Source organism: Patagioenas fasciata, chromosome 5 (assembly GCF_037038585.1).
Source record: "Patagioenas fasciata isolate bPatFas1 chromosome 5, bPatFas1.hap1, whole genome shotgun sequence".
NCBI lineage: Eukaryota > Metazoa > Chordata > Aves > Columbiformes > Columbidae > Patagioenas > Patagioenas fasciata.
The window spans coordinates 33,254,180-33,274,832 of NC_092524.1; the positions used below are offsets into that span (position 1 = coordinate 33,254,180).

Sequence of the window (20,653 nt, forward strand, 5' to 3'; positions counted from 1 at the left end):
CTTGCAATTACATCTCATAGCTACATTTGGCAGCAACGTGAGCACTTCCATTACATTTCAGAGAGCCCTCAGAACTTTCTTAGCTGTATGCATAACAATAAATCCAGGTACATCTAAAAAGGAGCATGAAAAAAGTGGCTTATAAACTTAATTTAGTAGATATAGCTTCATTTATATCAAGTAACAAAAATTCTTTTTCAGCTCCTGCTTGAGATGAATACTTGGCAAATTTACGACCACCACATGCTATCTGTCAGCAAAAGGGAACCATTATTTCCAAATAAAGTAAAAAAAAAAAAAAAAATTGCAAAAAGTAGTTCCACAAACACTACCAGTCAAACATTTAAATAACTCACTCCCACAGCAATGCAAATTATTTTAAAAAAACTACTACTTATGGTTTCTTTGGGAGGCTTCAGAAAATTTAAGTAGGGTTAAATTTTTATAAATAATATTCCCAGGGGAAAAAATACAAACATACCAACCCCAAAATTAAATGAAGTGTATTGTGCTTCGTTTTTAACTTTTGGTATATGCTGTGGCATACATTTCTCATCAAGAATCTCCTGAACTTCCCTAATGCAGCCCTGTAGAACTTGAGGAAGAACATGTACCACTCTGCAGACGACACACTAAAGGAACATGTTTCTACCAAGACACAGGAAATCTCTTAGAAGCAGCACTCAGGGCTTTTGCAAAGCAACTACACACATTCCTGGCTCTCAACAGCCACTGCTGCCAGTTAGACAAAACTCAAGGTTTTTGTTTGTTCCCCATCACCACCCTTATGAAATGACAAAGTATCAGGAAGATGGTAGTTATTTTGATGTAAATCATCTAATTAAAATCCCTGTGTTATCCATAAATACCAATAAGGGGACAAAACAGGCAGGCCAAAGTCCCCACACAAATTACTAAAACTGCATTCTGATTTATTCGGTAGTGATTAACCACTAGTAGATGCAAGATTCATTCCAAATGTTGTTTCGTTGTTCAGTTCCAAAACCGCAGAATTCCATTTCAGCCTCGCACATCACTTCTAACAGTGTTTATATGTTTAACTGAACAGTAACATCTCACTTCTGAGATTACAACAATCCAAAAATCAGAGGTAATTCTGTAAAACTCAACCCTTACACACAAAAGCTTTGACAGAACATTATGCTTTCAAAGTCAAATATTGGGAACAGCTAAAATTAAAATTTGTATGTCATGCCTGGACCAAATGCTGCATACATTATGACACTGCTAATTGACATGTAAAAATCTAATTATGGAATACAGTCTTTTGATTCCAAAAAACAACCTCATATGGAAGAGAGCCCTTTTTACTGGCTACTTTGCTTTATCTGATCCAGTTACAGGAAGGGTCCTGCTGAACCCATCAGCAGAGATAGCTAACATACACACAACCACACTACAGTAACTTTATATATCTTTCAGTTTCTACCACTTCTGAACTCTTTCAGAGTTTGATTTTCAGTTTTTACCATTTCTAAACTCAGAGTTTGATTTGTCATGCGAAACTGTTTGGTTTAGCAGATGAAATGTGAACTGATAGACTCCCAGAAAACAAACTAGAAGCCCCATCTTTTGTATATGTATAAATTCCAGCTGCAGAAAACATATCAAGCTAAAGCATGGAACAGTTCTACAACATAAGCAAAATAAGTAATGACTGTAGACCATATGCAATATAAGCATAGTAGGCAAGAAGTGATACATTAGTAACAGCTGACATTAGCATTGGCTGCATAGCAGAGAACAGAATTTTACTTTTTACTTGGAGAGGATACTGCCTAATGATTACAGGCAGATATGCTAAGCAAATATGTACAAACACATGCAAACTGAGAAAATGAACACAAAAAGCAAGATTCTAATCCAAACTCACAAAACCCTATTTTGCCTGTCTGTAGAGATGTACTGCAGACCACAAAACACAGAAGAACAGTATGAGCCATTACTTCAATATCGCTATGTAATGCACAAAAATAAAAATGCATTACATCACATGCAGTTTTATTTACAAAAGAGTATGCAACTCAAGAACTTAAAGTAAATAAATCTTAAATTACAGCAAGCTGCAGAAGAGAATAGCAGCTTAAAACGTGCATCTTTAACAGTTAATATAGAACTGGGGGAAAACACTTGACTTTTTGGGTCAGTTCAAGTTTTACACAACATCATTGTTTGATATATGGCATTATGTTTGTTCTTTAAATCTTTACAAACAGCAACCCAGAAATAGCACACATGTGATAGAAACCAGGCATAGAAGCGTGCCATGGTGGTATTTCCAAAATGTCACTACACAGAGGCAAGCTTTTAAACATATAAATAACTTAATCTAACCCATCACCTACCAATTCACTAGTTACTTTTGGAGACTAAGCAGTTAAGGATAACTATTGTGAGACATTTTCCATTTTTTTGTTACACGTTTACTACATGTATTACAAAATTTTAAGATGTTGATTGTCTGCATTTTAATGAACTGCATTTCTAGTCAAATGCACAAGTTACTTAGTAAAAAAGTGACTCATTCACCACTTCCTGGCATAACATAAATGAAACAGCTAAGTTGTATCTACTGAAGTAAAATATGTAGAAATTTGTATAGCATCCTGCTTAGTAGAAGATTACTAAAGGCCACATCCATTACAAAATACGTTTTAGCAGTTACACAGACATAATGTACTTTTTGGTTTACTTCCTAAAGACTTAAGTTACAATTAGTGATTTAACTCATATCTGAAAAACAGGAACTGAAAGCTGCTGACTGAAAAAGAGGAGGTGGTACTAATATCAGTCTTTTGGTTACCCAATATGCATCTGTTAACTGTTTCAAAAAATTATAAGCTACCACCAAAATTAAAAATATTTATGTAAAATTATAAAATAATCCTTTCAGCAGGAGGCTGGACCAAGCAACTTCTAGAAGTCCCATCCAACCAATATTCTCTGATCTTACGAAAATCTGAATAAAGTTTATTCTTTCACTCATCTGCTACATGTAAATAAAATGATTTTCTCAAATAATTTATATACAAATGCACACATACAATGTGTATTTATAGTACACATGTGTCTTTAAAAACACTCCTAAAAGGTGAAGACAACTCAATAGTGGGAAATATAATGCAACTTAGATTCTAAAAATTTCAAACATTTTCTCTGATCACTGTTAGTCACATGTAAGCCCAAAGAAAGCCACAATTAAATACACAGCTGTTACAAAACTTACACTACAAGTTATACATTTGGCAGAAAGGCAACAAAAACATACAAATGAAAAACCAGTAGAAACAAACGACAACATGAAGAATTATTCAGACTGATCATGAACAGATAAATTCAAAATAATTACTGGTTTGATGCTAGGCATAACTGCATAAATATTTAAGTAATGCTAAAGAAAAGCAATATTTTCATTCTGTTTTCAAAAAAGCAGAATGACATTCATTTCTTACAATCCTAAAGGAAATATTTCCTATCTATTGAGAATAAGAAACATAAGATACAGCAAGAGTTATTAATCATATGATGTCATCAAAGCTGGAGAACCTGATTCCAAATTGCTTCTTAAAGTCAGACTGAAATGCACAAGTAAATAATACTTGGGTACTTGCCATTTACCAAAAACACTAACAACTTCAAAATTACCATTATCTAAGCAAACTTTACAAAGGAAAATGAAAGGAATAGTCCAGAGAGAATGACAGCAAGACTTCCCTGCTTAAGTTGCTACAGATTTCTAAATGTGTTGGTGTTGGTCTTCCCCACCATCTCACTTTAAGAGAGCAAGATATTTGATTATATACAGTGTTCATTCATGCACTGAGTCCTTCTGACTTCTGGTGACTGGTGAGTACATATAAAGTCTGACATGTGCTATAAGGTATATTATCCTCCTTTGTATACAAAGAGAGAACATTACCAGTTTTAAGCTGTAATAACACAAACCAAAATGAAATTAAATCCTGTGCTAGGAAAAGCATTGAGTCAAAATGGTAAATACATAAAGCAGACTTTTCATTAGTCAAGTTACTCTCAGTAGATATAAAGAGCTGTCACTTCAACAATGCATAAGAAGAATGTCTGTTAAGTGTTTAGCTTGTAGGTTTAGTACTAAAAGAGCAACCTGGACTCCTCCATTAAAGCTACTGCAAAGCTTTTTTTACTAGGAATAACAGAAAATGAAGTACCAATACATGAAGATTCTCTTTTAAGTGAAGGTACCTCAATAGGTTTGAGCTTATTGTAAACCAGTCAAATTTGAACTTCAGTGCAGCACACTTCCCCATCCCCCCTTAAAAAAAATCAACTGTTTTTAGAGTTTGCTCTTATGTCAGTGTCAGGAGGGAACAGATCCAAAAAAATCCCTTAATCTCACTGTCAGCTGGAAGTTGTTCCTTTTACAATGGAAGAGTTATTATACTTTGCTTAGGCTGTCTAAATAACAGGGACAGTAAATTTGCTACAGTTTCTTATAAAATACCTATGCCAATCTAAAATACAATTTTATGAAGCATTTGTGTGCTTAGTCAACAAGATCCAGATTATCTGGTAGGTATTCCCTTCAAAAAAAATCCCAAAAGTCAGACTCAGGCAATTAGCAATCCCATACTGCTCTGAAAACATATTTTAAACTCGGTTATCTTCCACAACACAAAAAGCCTTCCAGTTAAGACAGTCAATATGGCTAACCAAGAAAAGAGACCGAAATGTCATAACAAGTGATAAGCAAAAAAATACTAAGGGCTCCAAATTTTTTTTAAATGCCCCTATTAATCAATATTTATGTCAGTTACTACAGGTAAGCTTAGTACTCACATTACAGCAAAGAAAGCAATAGTTATAGAAAGAGGAAACTACATTCCTCTCTCTAGCACAAGAAGGTTATTGCGTTCTCATAATGAGGACAAAAAAAAGGAAAAAACCAACCACACATAAACCAAAGTAAACAACACTGTCTAGCCAACAATGGCAAAGCTAAGCAAAATCAAATCCTAGGAGAATTCAGCTTAGTAACTAGTTCATCATAAGAATGCGCAATTCAAGACAACATGGTAAGGGTTTGGGGTTGGGTTTTGTTTTTGTTGGTGGTGGGTTTTTTTATACCACCTCAAGCCAAGCCAGAGAGTTCATCTAAGAGGCAGCAGTAATTTCAAACAACCACTTCCATGTTCCCACTTCCTAAACTGCACAGTCTTCCAAACAAAAATAGTATCTTTTATTAATTTTTAAAACAGGACAGACACTATTTGAAGTTTGAGTAATACAACAGAGCAAGTCTGATTTGATCACAAATAACTTTAAGAAGGAGCTCTGGTTAACCAAGACTGCCAGTTACAAACCCATAACACCTCTACCTATAGATTCATAACATTTGTTTGAATTCAGTTCCTATTTCTGGAGATCTTCCAAGAGATTACAAACGAAATGCTTTGTCAGTTTTACTAGGCAAGAACAAAGAAACAGGAAGACACTCAAGTACAGGTGTAACTTCAGTCATAGATACAAGACTCATGAACAAAATACAGCAAGGTACTTCTGGTAGGTCATTTACTTACCTCCACTTGCTAATTCTTGCTCTTCCCCTTCAGGAAACGTAGCCTGGCTTGGTAAGCTATTCCTAGAACGAGTGACTGACTCTAAGTGTGAAGCCCTTCCCAACAGAGATAGCTCATCTAGCACCTCTCCTTCTTTGGCTTCCAAATCAGATTTTGAAGTGGTTAATTGTTTTATATTACCTGGTGTCATTAAACTATTTGGGTCATTTAAACAAGCTACAGTACCACTGTCCAGGCTTAATACTCTGGCACGATTCTTGGCACTGTTTGTACTAGAAGTCCGACGTGTAGATCGTTTTTTACTAATTCCTTCAGAGCTTACACGGGTTTTGTGAGCATTTTCAGGGTCTGTGCCCCCACGTTCTTTAGAAACATATTTGGTCTTTAGAGCACTGTACTTTCCTTCAGGAGACTGGCATGAATGGGAAGTGGTGCTGGAAGAGCTATCACTGCTGAACTGGTGAGCTGACTGCATACTTGATGTCCTGCTCAAGTCACTTTGATCACTGGAGTCCTCATCATGACAAAACACAGCACTGTGAGGTTTAGTACCAGATACACCTCGGAAGGAAACATATTCCCTGTGCCGACTTGAATCAAAACTACTAGCCCGCTTTTTTCCTGTCCTTCTCCGGCTAGACTTGTGGGTAGAGGCTGTTCGATGTATTAAACTAGAAGATTTTGGTCGAACATCTCCTTCTTTGTGTTTTCCACTTGTTTCTTTAGAAGCTCTTGAATCTACTAACACAGCTAGTTTCTCACTCTGCTCATCTCTTTGTTCAGCAGCCTTCCCAGGTGGTCTGTCACCTTGCGTAGTCAATTCATTGGCATGTGGGTTCTTATTGGCCTCTTCTGAAGCAGAGGCACCAAGACCTTTCTGACTGTGCATCTCAGATGCATGAGAACTCTTTACCTCTGGACCACCATTGGTAGTGCTCACTTCCACAGCAGTCCTTTCACTACTAGTCCTTTTGTCAGTAGTAGAACTACTGTCATCCTCTGAGTCAACACCACAGTCCTTTCTCTTACCATCCTTTTTCTCTTCTCTAGGAGACTCCTCCTCGTGCTCCGACAGCACACTTTCTATATGCGTTGAGCTAGTGTGTTCACTTTTATAGCTACTGATGGTACTGTTAGTGTCACGATCAGTCCCACTGCAGTAGCTTTCTGTTGAACCACTGCTTCTAGTACTGAGGCTTCTCAGACTGTCCACGCTTTTGTCTGCTTTCAAAGATTTGCTCTTCCCACTCTTAGCCAATGGTTGAGGGCTGCTACTTTTCAGAATGTCATCTAATTGAAAAACTCCTGAAATGCAAGAACTCTCAGCCAAGGACTCTCTGGATCCAGAAGGGGGCTTGGCAGCTTCTAACTCACTGACAGGATCTAGTCCTCGTCTCTGTTGATAGAGAGGGAAGTCATTTAGTGAAGCATCTGGAAAAGCGACAGCAGAGCTAGAAGTCCTTGGTACACCTCGTGGTCTATGATCCTTTCTATAGGAGTGAGAATGCAGAGTTATAAGTGAAGCTACTTCTGTGTCACACGCACTGGTTTTAGACTGGTCCACAAGCTGGTTGTTCGAGAGGCACACTTTGTCACTGTTGTCTCTTGGCAAATCCTGTCCAGAGGATAATGAAGGTTGGATGGAGACAAACGAGTCATTCGACACCAGACGAAAAAGCTTCCGATCAGTTGCCAAATCTGTTTAAGGACATATTTAAAAATATTCAGGTAGAATGCTCATAGAAGTCATACAATCTGCTTTACAACTACAACTACTTGTTTATATCAGACAAAGTAAAAACAAAAAAAAAATGACAAATCCATTTGCAAGTACTATGCATCACATTACCATTTAAAAGATTTCCTGTCATCTGGGCAAACCTGACAAGAGACATTTTTTTATAAAAAAAGAAACCATCAATACCAGCTTAATCTAAACAGCTAATAAAAGACATGATTCTGACAAGTCCCCAACCTTCTTTATTGCTCATGTGTCTCAGACTTAATATTTTTATGTATTCCAAAGTTTATTAACTATAAAGGGGTACCCTGCCTTTTATTTGCTACATGCAGTGAGCTTTTTGTTTCACATAAACTTTAAAATTATTAAAGAAAACAGAGTAAACCCCATTAGTTTTGAAGTCATAAAAAAAAAAAAAAAATCACCTTTCTTACCAGATACCAAGTAAGCTCATAGTTAGCAAGGATGCAGGCACTGGCACAGGTCTATTTGTATTGTAATGAAACCCTCTATGAAGTTAGTTACTGAGTTTTGCTACCTCCAAAACCAGTGCTGTCAAAACAAATCATGAGGATTTGCTGTTAGCAATTCCCCAAAACAATTGCTTCTGTTATCCATCAGAAGTGGTCTCCTGTGAAAGTGTCCTCCTGCAGGTAGCACTGGAAGTCAGGCAACTTTCTTCTTTGGTACTGTCAGTAAAAATAGAAGATCTGGAGGCCAAGTTAAGTTACTACAATTGCTAAATTTTTGTAGAGTGTATTTGCACACATGTAACTTAAGAGACTTCACAAACAGTTCTCTTAGCTGAACACAGTAGAACCCTGCTGCCTATTACAATAGTATGGCCATCTGCAATCCTCTATTTTAAACATACTTTCTGAACTGAATCCCAAAGTTAAATTCCTGCTAATCAACAGGTACTTAAAAAAAATCAGCAAACAACATTTCCCCAGAGTTTTTATGCTCTCCTGTAGTCCAATCAGATTTTTTCCTGTAAATAGAGCTAAATGAAAAATAATACTTGAAACAAAACTGGACAACTTAAGAACATAAGCTAGCAGTTTCTTTACATACTAGGGAAAAACAATTACCAGACTCTGATAGCTTGATAGCTTGCATGTTAGAAGCAGTCTATAGCTCCAGAAACGCAGAACTCCACACACGATTATTTACAGAAAAGTATGCCTGATTTAAAAAAATTCATTTGTCTGTACTGGAAAGTAAAGCAAGTTAGTTGACAATGAAGTCCAGGAATCCCAGGCCACTTTCAGTATGAAATGGATAGTCTAGAGATATGTAAACTCACAGTCTTTCAACGGCAAGAAGACAGAGAACACAGTAAATATTTATTACCTGCTAGAAGATGCCAGAACAAGAAACACAGAGCCAAAGAATAAAGTTTAAAGTATTCAAGCTATGCATCCCAGGAACTTGGAGTAATTAAGAAAGGAAAGAGAGCTTCAAGATACCCTTTCTTAGATTCTATCAACAAATTGCATGAATTTTTTTAGCACGTTAAGCAAAGGTCTTTGGTAACAAAATACTACGTTTAATATGCAGGAAGGAGAAATTTTACCTTGTTCTTCACTCCCTTCTTTACATAGGCTAGAACTCTGGCCAAGACTTAAGCTGATATCATCAGAGGTCTTAGCAGTGTCAGTATCTCCTGTGAATTTAAAGAAGAGTACTTGTACTCAAAGTATTAACACATACATGCTCTGCAAATGTCTCACCTGTTATGAAAGACTGTTGCTTTTATTTCTTCATTTAACGGTAAATCATTATAATTACAAGTAACAAAAGATTTCTCTTATTTTTTAGCGATAAGTATTGTCTACTCTGTTTCTCCTATTTTGTATATAAGAAAGCTTTCATTCAACTACACAGATCTTCCATGAAGAACTGGAAAAGTATGTTACACAGAACTCAATAAAGATTTTTTTTTTCCTTAAAGATGTGTCTATTTGAATATTTCTTTTGCATGGTTGCCAATAAAAACGAAGGGTAGATTGTAATAAAATACTTGCAAAGATCAGAAAGGGAAGGAAAACACTCAGGAGGGTGACAAAAATTCACATCTCATTTTTTTGCCTTATTACTGGCAGAACAGATTTACAAGGTAGCAACTTTGTGTATTACAAATAATTTAACTTTTCATCTCAGAGGAGTTCACAAGGGCCGTCCTGGACAGTACTTTTGCTAGATGCCAAGCAACCAGAAATAATCAAGTCACTAATATACAGTATCAGAAGGGCAACTGGCTGCAGAGAACCCGAAATAGTAGGGAAAAGTCCACTCAAACCAACTCCTTGGCCCTGCCTTTACAAACAAAACCTGTCATTACTTGGAAAACTGAGCACAGATTCCAGGATATTCCCTCCTGGTGTTTTAGGTACATAATTTGCAACTCCAAGGAAGATTTCTTCTCCTTAGTAAATGTTGTACTAGCTCACAAAAAAGCTTTGAGGATGAACAAGGTAAATAGTATTTGGAAACAACATAGTAAATGATAGTGATTTGAAATGCTAGTGCACAGTAATTTTAAGAAGTAGCCAAAAGTCTTACCTTTGATGGTTGCTGCTGTTCCCAGACGAGATAACCCAGATCCAACCTAGAAACAGGGAATTATGTAAAAAGTTGTAAACTTTTAGGAATTACCCAACTGTTGTTTCCTATTACTGCAATGCATGCATTCGCCTATACACTTAAGAGAGATTTTCAAAGGCACAATAGCATCCAACAGTACAAGGCTGTAAAATCCTTTCTGACTCAATGTTTCTGCTACAGAGATGACAAGGCATTTAATTACACATTCAACTACATCACTGCATTATTCTGTTTTATGGATTTTACTATGCTGATTTTAAAATGAGTTTAAGCTAGGAATCTTCCTTGAAAATACTTAATGTGGAAACAAACTACTAGTGTGGTGGTACACTAATAAATGCTGTCCTCATGCTGAGTGCTTAATGCAGTGATCACAGTTGCCTAAAATGCTTTAAGAAAACATCATAATATATTAATAAAGCTTATACTTTCAACATAGTAAACACCAAGCTAAGTCTAGAAACTGCTCCCATTGGAAAAGATACATATTTTTACCAGGGAAATTTTTCAGGTCTGTTAGAGTTGATCCAATGACCTCGTATCAACAAGAGCCTAAGTGTTTGTACATGGAAAGTGGCAGCAGCATGAATAGGGGATAAACTTAAATCCATTTAATGTAATCATTTTACTGTATTTTATTCTTCCCACTCATTCCTGCAAATGCAATTTTTCTTTTGAAGACAGTTTCCAAGTACACCGATTACAGTTACCTCAAAGCCAGTAAACTGGTTAGTGACAAACTGCAGTATTTCTTGATCTTTTCTTGGGTATTAGTTACATAGTGTCTGCTTTTCAGCCATGTTCAGTGGCCAACAAACAGGCATGTACCTCCTCATATGAAAACTAGCTAGTCGTAGGTTTGCAGTCTGCCTTTCTACATACATCCTGTAACCAGTAGCAGACTATTTTGCAGAGATGCTAAAGAGAATTTAGTCTTTGCTTGTATAATATTTCCAACACCACCTCTCTCAAAGAACTCCTAATAGCACAAAAAAGGCATGTGTCAAATAATTAAATCACTCAAACAGGACAGGAGAAAAGCACTCAAAGGCAAAACCTGAACCCAAGATAAAGTAAAATTTCCATCATTTTTATGTTTTATATATTTATTGGGATGCTGTTATTTCAAAAATCCCTAGTTTAAATGACTCTAGGGAAAAGAGAACATAATTCTACTAATTCTTCTCTGTAAGCACAGCAAATTTAAGGTAACCTGAAGGTGTGTGCAGATGTTACTCAGCCGTACTACAGAACAATGACTTTGCTACACGTAATGCAAAAAAGCAGCCACAGCTCTTCATGCATTCTTTACTACACTATTATGCACGCTTTTAGTTAGTCATTTTGTTTCAACATTTTTTCCCCTTCAGTGACATGCCTTGCTGAATGCTGCAGCTGAATGCAAACACATCACCATGGGAAAACTATTTCACACAAAAAAAAAACCTGAACAGAACTCAGATGACTTCTGTTCACATCCCCTTTTGATGCTGAACACTCAATCACAGGGGACTAGTGAGCACTAACTTTATCAACATAAACACATTTAAAATACTACACTTCCTTTCACAGTAGCTTTAACTGTGTTATAGTGTCAGCATTAAAGCACACAGCAAAGAACACAGAGTTCCTTCACATGCTTTAACGCTAAAAGATGTTATGAATACATTTGGAATTGCTTTTTTCCTGAAGACCAGTCAAAGAAACATGATCCCCCAAGCCTGGTTCTGTCTTCCTACACTGACCATTGCATCCTGTTCCTTTGAATGATACCAAATGTCTGCTCTCTGCAAAGGAGAAAATCTCCAAGAGCATCTACACTGCATAACAGAGCATTATTCAGATAAACACCAACATTAGCATAACAGTGCACTACACTATATACTGCTTGCTCAGAGAGCTAATTAGAAGGACTTGATATTGTAATACCACACCAAGGATTTCCACTTTGTTTAAAAATAGCTTCTGTATCTTTAATATGATGCTGCATTGCTCACTGTCAACATAACCTTACTGTCTGGCCAGTCAATCTACTTGTCCTCATGAAGAGCTGGCAAAAGAAAGATGCCACGACTGGCAAAACATCACAAGCCAAATAGAAGGAACAGCATACGCAGCACTACGGAAGTTGAATGCATAAATCTAGTAGACATAAGGAAACAGAACAACTTTCCCAGTGACATTACAAGACAACTAGAGCATAATGAAGTTGCATTAAAATCTAATAGTTCTATGGTACTTCCATCTGCAGCCCTTATTTGTTGCTTCTTTCCCACCCTTGCTGAAGCTTCAAAATAATGAAGATTTTGCAGAGGCCATTCAAAATTAAACATCTTTAGTCTTGCCGTTTCTACCAGTTCATCTTGCTTTGTACTTTAGCAAATTAACATTTTTGACTGCAGTCTGAACTGTCAGGAATAATAACTTTCAGAAAGCTGTTCAGCATTGCAAGAGGTAATCAGCAGTGAATACGTTCTAATAAGACTTTTGAAATTCAGCACAACTGAAGTTTGCAAATTAAGCATCTAAATGACAGATCAAACAAAAGCAAAGGAGGAAAACAAAGAACATTAAGTTACAGCTTGAGCTATCTAACAGTTTACTAATACCAAAAGGAAGAGGGAAGCCCACCACAGTGGGTCTTAGTACTTATCTGACCATGCTCTAAGCCGTTTTTATTTACTAAATCAGAACAAAGCTAACTGAGCAAAAGGGTGTAATTTCTGATGGGACAATAGGTTGTCTTATAAAATCCAGACATTCCTAAAATGAACACAAGATGGGATGAGGAAGAGCTCTGCAGCTGTGAAAGTGCAATGCCACCCTAATAAAGAAACACAGGAAGGTAAGTTGTTTATCCTAATACAGTTTTTTTAAAAAATAAAATAATAAGAAAAAATCCACAAAGATTACTCTCCACATTACAAAGCCAGCAGTACTAAAGCAACAGCTGCATTAGCTCTAATGCTTACCTGGTTGTTTGGATCTATCCCAGCATAAGAATTGCGTGAACTACAGCCAACAGGGGGAGTTGCTTCTCGTATGAACTCTGACATTTCAATCCCTCCACCAGGGTCACTGAGAGAAACAAACAAACAAAAAAAATCCTAACATTAGCCTACCAGTTCAACAGAAGTTTGCCTATGTTGAGTGCACATTCAAAGTGAATTTTCCCTTTCCAAATATCAGGTGCTCAAATATATCCCAGTATCTCAGATGACTACTGCCCATTTGACACAAGAAGCTCAGTCAGAGCTGGAACACCCCATGTACTGTCACAGAAGATGTCGCCTTGTGAGGTCCCCTATCAGCAGCCAACAAAATTTGTTAAGACTTAGGAGATACAAGGCCTTTTGAAATGCTGACATACAAAATTCTGTCTATATGTACACACATGTAATTTTCAGATCATATGTCTAACTATAATATCCATAAATTTTTAAATATTTAAAAAGTACTAAATAGAACTCTTTCAAAAAGCAAGGAGAGTACTCAGATTGAAGGCACTTGTCATTATCTAGATCTTCTACTTAGCCTAGATCTAGGAGCAAAACTACAGATGGATTAACTAAGAAAACCACACACTGTCAGTAAAAGTTCTTGGAAAGGCAGAGACATACAGGGACATGGTACCTCGCCCAGGGATGCAAGCAACTTCTTTCTACCAGAAAGCAACTTCCATTCAGACAATTTACAGCTCCTATCAATACATATTTTGAGCTACAACATACATATTATTACATTCTAGTGATTTCACCCTTTCAGGATTAATAAGTATTGTTTTGACAATGTCTTCTAGATCAATATCACCAAATCATAATTCAACTAATTCAGCTTGTCAAAGGCAGATTATTTATGAAACAAAAGCATGTTGGGCCTGTCCATTAGGACAACAGGGTGTGAAATGAGTTGGGGACCACAACTCAAGGGATCCAGCCTAGCACTGTTTGTTAACTGCAAAGAGGGAGAAGTTGAGGCATCTTCTTTCCTCTACCAATACAGTTCTCTTCAATTATCTTGATCCGGGAGAGTTATGAACAGAACTTGCTGCCCTGTAATTTGACACCGACACTTTCTGCTCCTTCCCAAAGATAAACAACTGCCTCCCAACAATGATTCAGAGTTGTGGAAAGCCCACTCCAACATTTTGCTGAAGAAAGAACACATGCATAACCCTCCTCCAGCTGGACTAAAGAAACTAAAGATGAAGCCCCTCTAGAGAATGGGACAAATATGGGTAGAAGCACCGCAGGACTTAATAGACAACTAGTTTCATGGTAAACTCTCATGCAATAAGTCAACCACCTAATAATTTTTGTAATACATGGACATCGATCTTGGATACTATAAATAAACTGCTGTAGACTAAAGGACCTGATGGCTGTTTATGAGCCCTCTCTGACCTGGTGTTATCAATTATCCTAAGGCAGAACCAGTGAAGAAAAAAATATATATACAGAATTCAGCTTCAATAATTTCCACCAGCTTTAACCAAAGTATTTCTTATGTAACATGAAGTTAAACACTAAATTGAAAAATTCTCACTTAATGTTTAAGCTCAGTATACATTATGATGACAACTGAAGATATAACAAAGAATGTCTTTCACAAAAAGATTAAATTCCTTTCATATTTGAATAATTCATTCAGAAACACTGCATATGATTAAAGTATATCCTATGAAGTAGAAAAATAAGCTAAGGCAAATAAGCTTTCATGCATAGAACTGGGTAGTTAGCCACAGTGGGAGAAGGAGGCGATTCTGTCTAACAGTGAACCATCAGATACCAGCACAAGCAACAGCCCAGCCCAATACCACCACTCTGCTCACAGCTGCCATATTGTGACAGCACACACAAGCTAATGAATTAACAAAAGTTAGTAACAAACAACAACAAATGAAGTCCGGAGAAACAAGCAGGAAGTACAATTTCTAGGATTCCTCATAGTATGTATAAGGATCTGGACTACAAAAGCACATAGAACCCTTTAGGAACTATCTTCTACTAGTATTGTGGCCATTTCTGCTGTTAAGTTCTACACTCAGTTTCTTACAGTTTGCTCACTTCATACATCAGAACAAGCACAACACTTTTCTGTTTGCAAGCAAAAAACCCTGAAGTTCCTAGACCATTTGAGAAGACTGAATAAATTATGTCCAGCCACCTGCAACAGAGATGGCTGTGGGCAAGGCATTCAAGGATTGTGCAAAACAAATTAAAACTAGTATTTCTAATTATTAGTAACTGTCCTATATTAATGCATCAGAGACTAATCAGAAGACTGAAGAGGCTGTAAGTCTACATGAATTCAGAAGTTTAAAACCCGACTTAGGCTGGTTGACTAAAGAAATCTGACATTTGGACTAGAACTTCCAGAGAGAATCTGGAATGAGCAATTCTGATTTCAGGATAAAGCAGAGGGGAAGTTTTAGTCTTCATCTGTCCTTAATTTCCAACTAAACTATCAGGATAACTAGTCAGGAGTCTGCTCTCAAAACACAGAATGACCACAGCATGTACTACAAATGCTAGACCACAACAGTTTCAAGTATTAAGTTTTATTTAGTTTGAATCTAATTATAGAGTCAAAAAGGTAAAACAATTCCAAGCTCAAGAACAGGTCTGCCAGCCACAGAAAACTGCAAAGAGAAGAAATTGCAAAGGCATAGCAACAGTTGGAGATTTTTTTTTTTTAATTTTAATTTCTCTTGCTTATACTTGTGTAAGTAGACTGCATGCAACAAATTGGGAAGCTACATTCCCCAGCTATCAGTTCTATTTTTTGGGTGAAGTACGTGTGAAATTCATGTAGTATCATGATTGCAGCTCCTCCATGCTGATAGAGATCAGCAACAGCAGTGCCACCATCTTAATGCTTCATGATACTTTGAACCACAGTAGTCATTGACAACAGAAAGAAGCCATCTTCATATCTTCAGAAGCAAGAGAGACTTAAGTGTTTTGAGGTATCTATGTGGGCCCACTGACACCCAAACACTGTGCTTGCACTGTTACTTCTACCTTTCATGTGGGATTAGGAGTGAGTCTGCACCCCCATTACTTGTTCTTATAAAACCTCAAAGAAGCATTTCTAACACCACTCCCTTAAGTACAAAAGCAGCAACTACACTAGAAGTTACAGAAGACAACAGCACACATTTCTATCTCAAAATTAAAGACTAGCTTCTTTCAAAAATATTAACTGGAGAATTTCACCTTTATAAAGCAGGCAAGGATCAAACAAGGTATCTCTTAAGGAACAGTAAGTTGTTCTTTGCTTAAGCATGCCGAAGTTTTATGAAAAGACTGAAAGCCTTCAGAGTTTGATCCTATTCACAAAGATGTGAGTTCATGTAAAGCTACATATGACAGCACATAATTTTTGTCACTTGAAAGCACCATTTTGCAGATAAACATCTTCAGAAAGAATGGTAGCTCTTAGAAGCTGAACAGGATCCTCAATGTGACTTTTGAACAGAAGCCAGACTATTGCTTAATCCTTCAAAAATAGTAATATTCATATCTAAAGTGGTCCCAAGGAGGGTGCATGGGAGCAGGGTGAAAACTCTAGGACAACTTCACCCGCTATGCTTGCTTGCACTCTCTCTCTACATATATATACACACACACACACATTTAGTATCACATAGCCTAAGCTATCAAAACTAACATTCTGATTATGCAAATATTTAATGTAGTATGTCTGCTTAGATCTCCCTATATCCACCTTTCTTCCGAGATAGGTTTTTTATTAGTGTTCCAATTTAATTTACTGAGAAGGTGACAGCTCAATATTAAACACTCACTCTACCTTCCCTCTACTGGTTTGAATGTTATCCCAGAGCTCTTGTAAATGTCCAGGCAAAGATTAGTATTTACTGTATATCCCACTTACCAAACAGTAACTTCGTAATTTCTGCATTGACCTTGTTCCCAGTTCTAGTTAAGAGACCTGAAAGTGGGAACAAGGATCATATAAAAGTTAATGAAACTTCAGCTGGCAAGCAGGACACACAGCAAACTAACCTCTACTTCTGAGCTCATAAATGCTTATAATGTAGTAACTTGTCCCATGTCAACTGCTCATTAGACAAAACTTCTGAAACATCCAGAAGTAATTCCCAATACTAGTAGATAGAGGTCCCTTGCCAAGTCTTGGCTACTGTTTTGGAAGCAACAGCTTATGTAGCTTAACAAAGGAAAAACATCCAAGGATCACAGCTAGAACATGCGTTAACAAGGTTGCATTAAAACAGACAGACCACTAGATTACTTTCATGAATTTTATTAAGCAGAATAAGCATTAACATACATTCAGACAACCATTCTGCCAAAACAGCTCAATACAGTTTTAGTATGCTATATGGTGATCTAAATAGAGTCACAATTAAAATCAGCAGATTCAGTTACCAAACACACCATGGAAAAAGGTTCAGGTTATAAAAGATTGATACAAGAAGCTACTGTATATCAACTTTAAAGAGATCCAAGACACCATTTTCACTAACAGTGTGCTCCCCAAGCTTAGAGCAGATACAGAAGAACTTAAGACCCATCTCATGAGAAGCCACCCCATATGCACAATGAAGTTCTTTTACTTCTAGGCTGAGCATTTTAAAGAGAATCACTTTAACACTTCCTTTCTTTAAGCATCCTGATAAACAGACTTAAGAGGCTTCTTTCAGATACATTTCCTTACAGCAGTGTCTCCATGTAAAAGTTTCAGTTCATTTTGGTTCTCTTTTTTTAGTAAAACACAAACAACCTCTTAAGAGTCAGGACAACACACTAATTGCCTCACTTTGAAAACTATTCATGGCTACTAGCACCAGAAACTCAGACAAGAGAAATGCTCTCAACTCAAGGCTGATTTATTTCATGTAGTCTAATTCTTAAGATGGCCTCAATTATCTGGAGCCAGGCAGAAGCTTTGATAATAGAGCTCGTAACACATCCATAGTCTGATCAGACTGGTTAGGCTGGTCTTGTTGATGAGTCATCTTTTGCTCTTCTTTCTCCAAATAGTCTGGTCAGAGGAGGAAAACCTCTGGGTTTTCTGATGCTGGCAACAGCAAAGGAGATCTGTGGAAAGGAATCACCTCCTATTGACAGGACTTCAGAACTATCATCTTCGTTACTGAGCTGAGCAATTCCAGAATTTCCAAATTCACAGTGTTCTCCTGAAGTAACACTATGATTGAAGTCAAGCATAGTGTCTGACTCCTGCTTTTGCAAAACTAAGCAAACTGAAACCAAATCAGACATTCATTTTAGTGATAAAAGACCTCACATGTAGCATGCAGTCTTTGAAAGCTACATTTTTAAAAACTAAGTCTACTGCTGAAATAAGATTACTTGTACTAGTTGTGTAGCACACGTTTTCCATGCTATTTTTTCAGTGCTTCCAGCATTTTCAGTACTGTTCTGGAACTCCTTTGGGGGAGGAACCAGGAAATTAACATGAATCCATCATTTCAAACCTAATGTATAAATAAGTCCACTTTTAAAGACCAGAATAAATAGTCTTTATGAACTACAGAGGTCTGCATCTATATTCCTCTGTGTTTATTTCAACCACCTTTCCAGTTACACATCTAATGAAAACAGGACTGTTTACCATTTGAAGCAATACTCAAACAGCAGACACCTTACCTGGGCCCATTGCTGTCTTTCCTCTTGGCTGAAACATTGCTTTGTTCTGTTTTTGCACCTCTGTCCATATGCTCACTGGCATTCCTCTCCACAATTTCTCCCTCATCCAGTGCCCTGTGCAAACGGTAATTCACCATCTTCAAAACGATAAAGAGAGCTGCTATCACCGGGCAGTAGACAGCTACTATCATCATGGAAGAAGGAAGGGCCTTTCAAAAGAGAGTAAGAAAGAGTTAATGAACACAAAGTCAAATGTCCATAAAAAAATAAAGCTATCTAGAGTTTAACAGTTTCCTTCATATAGAAAATATTGATCATACTCAAAATGAAGGTTTAAACACACACAGATCCCCTACAGTCAAACTTTGTGCAGAGATTTTTATTAGTCCAGCAAGATAGAAAAAAGGAACAGTTAGACTACAAGACACCAAAGCACCACAGCAGCAAGTTAAATAGACTTATCACTAGAGCTTGAGAACCAAAGTCACCTCTCGTTCTCTTTTTCCAGGCTATCGGAATGCAATACCTAGAGTACAAAACCTAGAGCAAGCATGTTTTTCTGGGGCCACAATCAATATTTTTGAGTAGTTGTTACAAATAAAGATGTAAAAAATTAAGCAACTTGAAAATTAAACCAAGCACAGGTATGACCTTATTTCAGGGCTAGTACCCAGTACCAAGTCCATTTTGGAGAAACTTATGTGAGTGTGACAGCATGGTACATGGGAGAAAACCTGCTCAGCTACCCAACATAGATGATTCAACTTAGCCTGTCAACTTCCAACAGCTACTCTTACATGACAAGATACTCAGTCACAAAAGCCAAACTTCTCACTACCTGCATACAAAACAAAAGGCTGCTTACACTTGTTGCTCACACATTTCAGCAGTAGTCCACAATAACACACAAAACCCTATGCAGCAAAGATGACTTGTGCTAGATTACTCTGTGCCCATGGAAAGGCTGCCAAAGTAGATGTTCTGAAGATAGTTTTTCAGCTGTGTCTAAGGTGGCCAGAAGCCACATGAAAAACCTCAGGCCTGCATTCAACTTTTGAAATTCCACCCAGAATTAAGAATTCTCACACAACTTTCACTGAGGCCCATACAGCTTTTACAGACCAATCATTTCAGCAACAGACATTAAATACAGCCTAATAGCTATTTAGAAGGAGTGTTCAGAGTACCAGTTAAACTTCAGATTTCACTTCAAGGCTTTCACCCTCCTAATTCAGCTTTTATTCATATTTATAATTTTGCCATTTCCCTAGGCAGTCACTAAACAGAATGAGATACTATCTCCTAGTCTTCAGCCACAAATAGACCACTTTCCTTTCAAAAGAAACAAGAGCCTGTGTTTAAGTATTTTGCTGCATCACCATCCTTTACCCCACTAATGGTGCAGTTTGATATAAAATTCTAACAGCCATAAGCATATACACACACACACAGACATACAACAATCAGAACTCAGCAGCATTTGTCACCCAGCATGAATATTAATTTAGTTCATAAGAACAAGTGAACTGTCTTTTTAGACCTCATAGCCCAAGGAGATTTCCAGTGTGTTTCGTATACCTAGTTACCCTCCCTATACAGACCATGGCAAGAGAAGAGTCTTTATAGTGATCAAAGAAGCTCATTGCACATCTTGCACAATCAGAAAGGGAACATAACTGCAGAATAACACAAAGCACCCTCTCTATTCTGCACATAAAGCTAGTTTTAGTCGTTTAAAGGAGATCCAATTACAACATTAATATTTCGACATATTCAAGAGCCTAGTAGTCCTGGAAGAACTGCCGGAGCTCATCACACAATTTAAGCCATGAGTTTAGAAAAAGCACTGTTTGAAGAGATCTCCAAGTACAAAGTATTATTCTAATAAAGGGGATAAAAGGATAAACATTTCTAAATACTGTATTGTCTGTTGACTTCAGCACAAATCAAATTAGACTGTTCACTTTCTGGCAGTAAGCAAAAACAATCAATGTACCATTTCTAAAGCCAAACAAGTATAAATAATTGAGCCTGGAATCAATCAGGAGGCAGGCTATTTATTAGGATTCTTTTAT

The 20,653-nt window shown here is 37.1% G+C and overlaps 1 protein-coding gene across 5 annotated transcripts in view; it reads right to left on the bottom strand.

Annotated features, from left to right (window-relative positions):
- Nucleotides 1-20,653, bottom strand: part of PCNX1 (pecanex 1) — a 90,749-nt gene that overhangs the window by 63,603 nt on the left and 6,493 nt on the right. For all 5 annotated transcript variants that reach the window (XM_065839807.2, XM_065839804.2, XM_065839806.2 and 2 more), the window contains exons 2-6: nt 18,579-18,787; nt 12,897-13,002; nt 9,883-9,928; nt 8,894-8,983; nt 5,577-7,274 (exon numbers count right to left, since the gene is read on the bottom strand). In XM_065839807.2, coding sequence (XP_065695879.1) covers nt 5,577-7,274; nt 8,894-8,983; nt 9,883-9,928; nt 12,897-13,002; nt 18,579-18,787 — 2,149 coding nt within the window. The remainder of the gene's footprint in view (nt 1-5,576; nt 7,275-8,893; nt 8,984-9,882; nt 9,929-12,896; nt 13,003-18,578; nt 18,788-20,653) is intronic.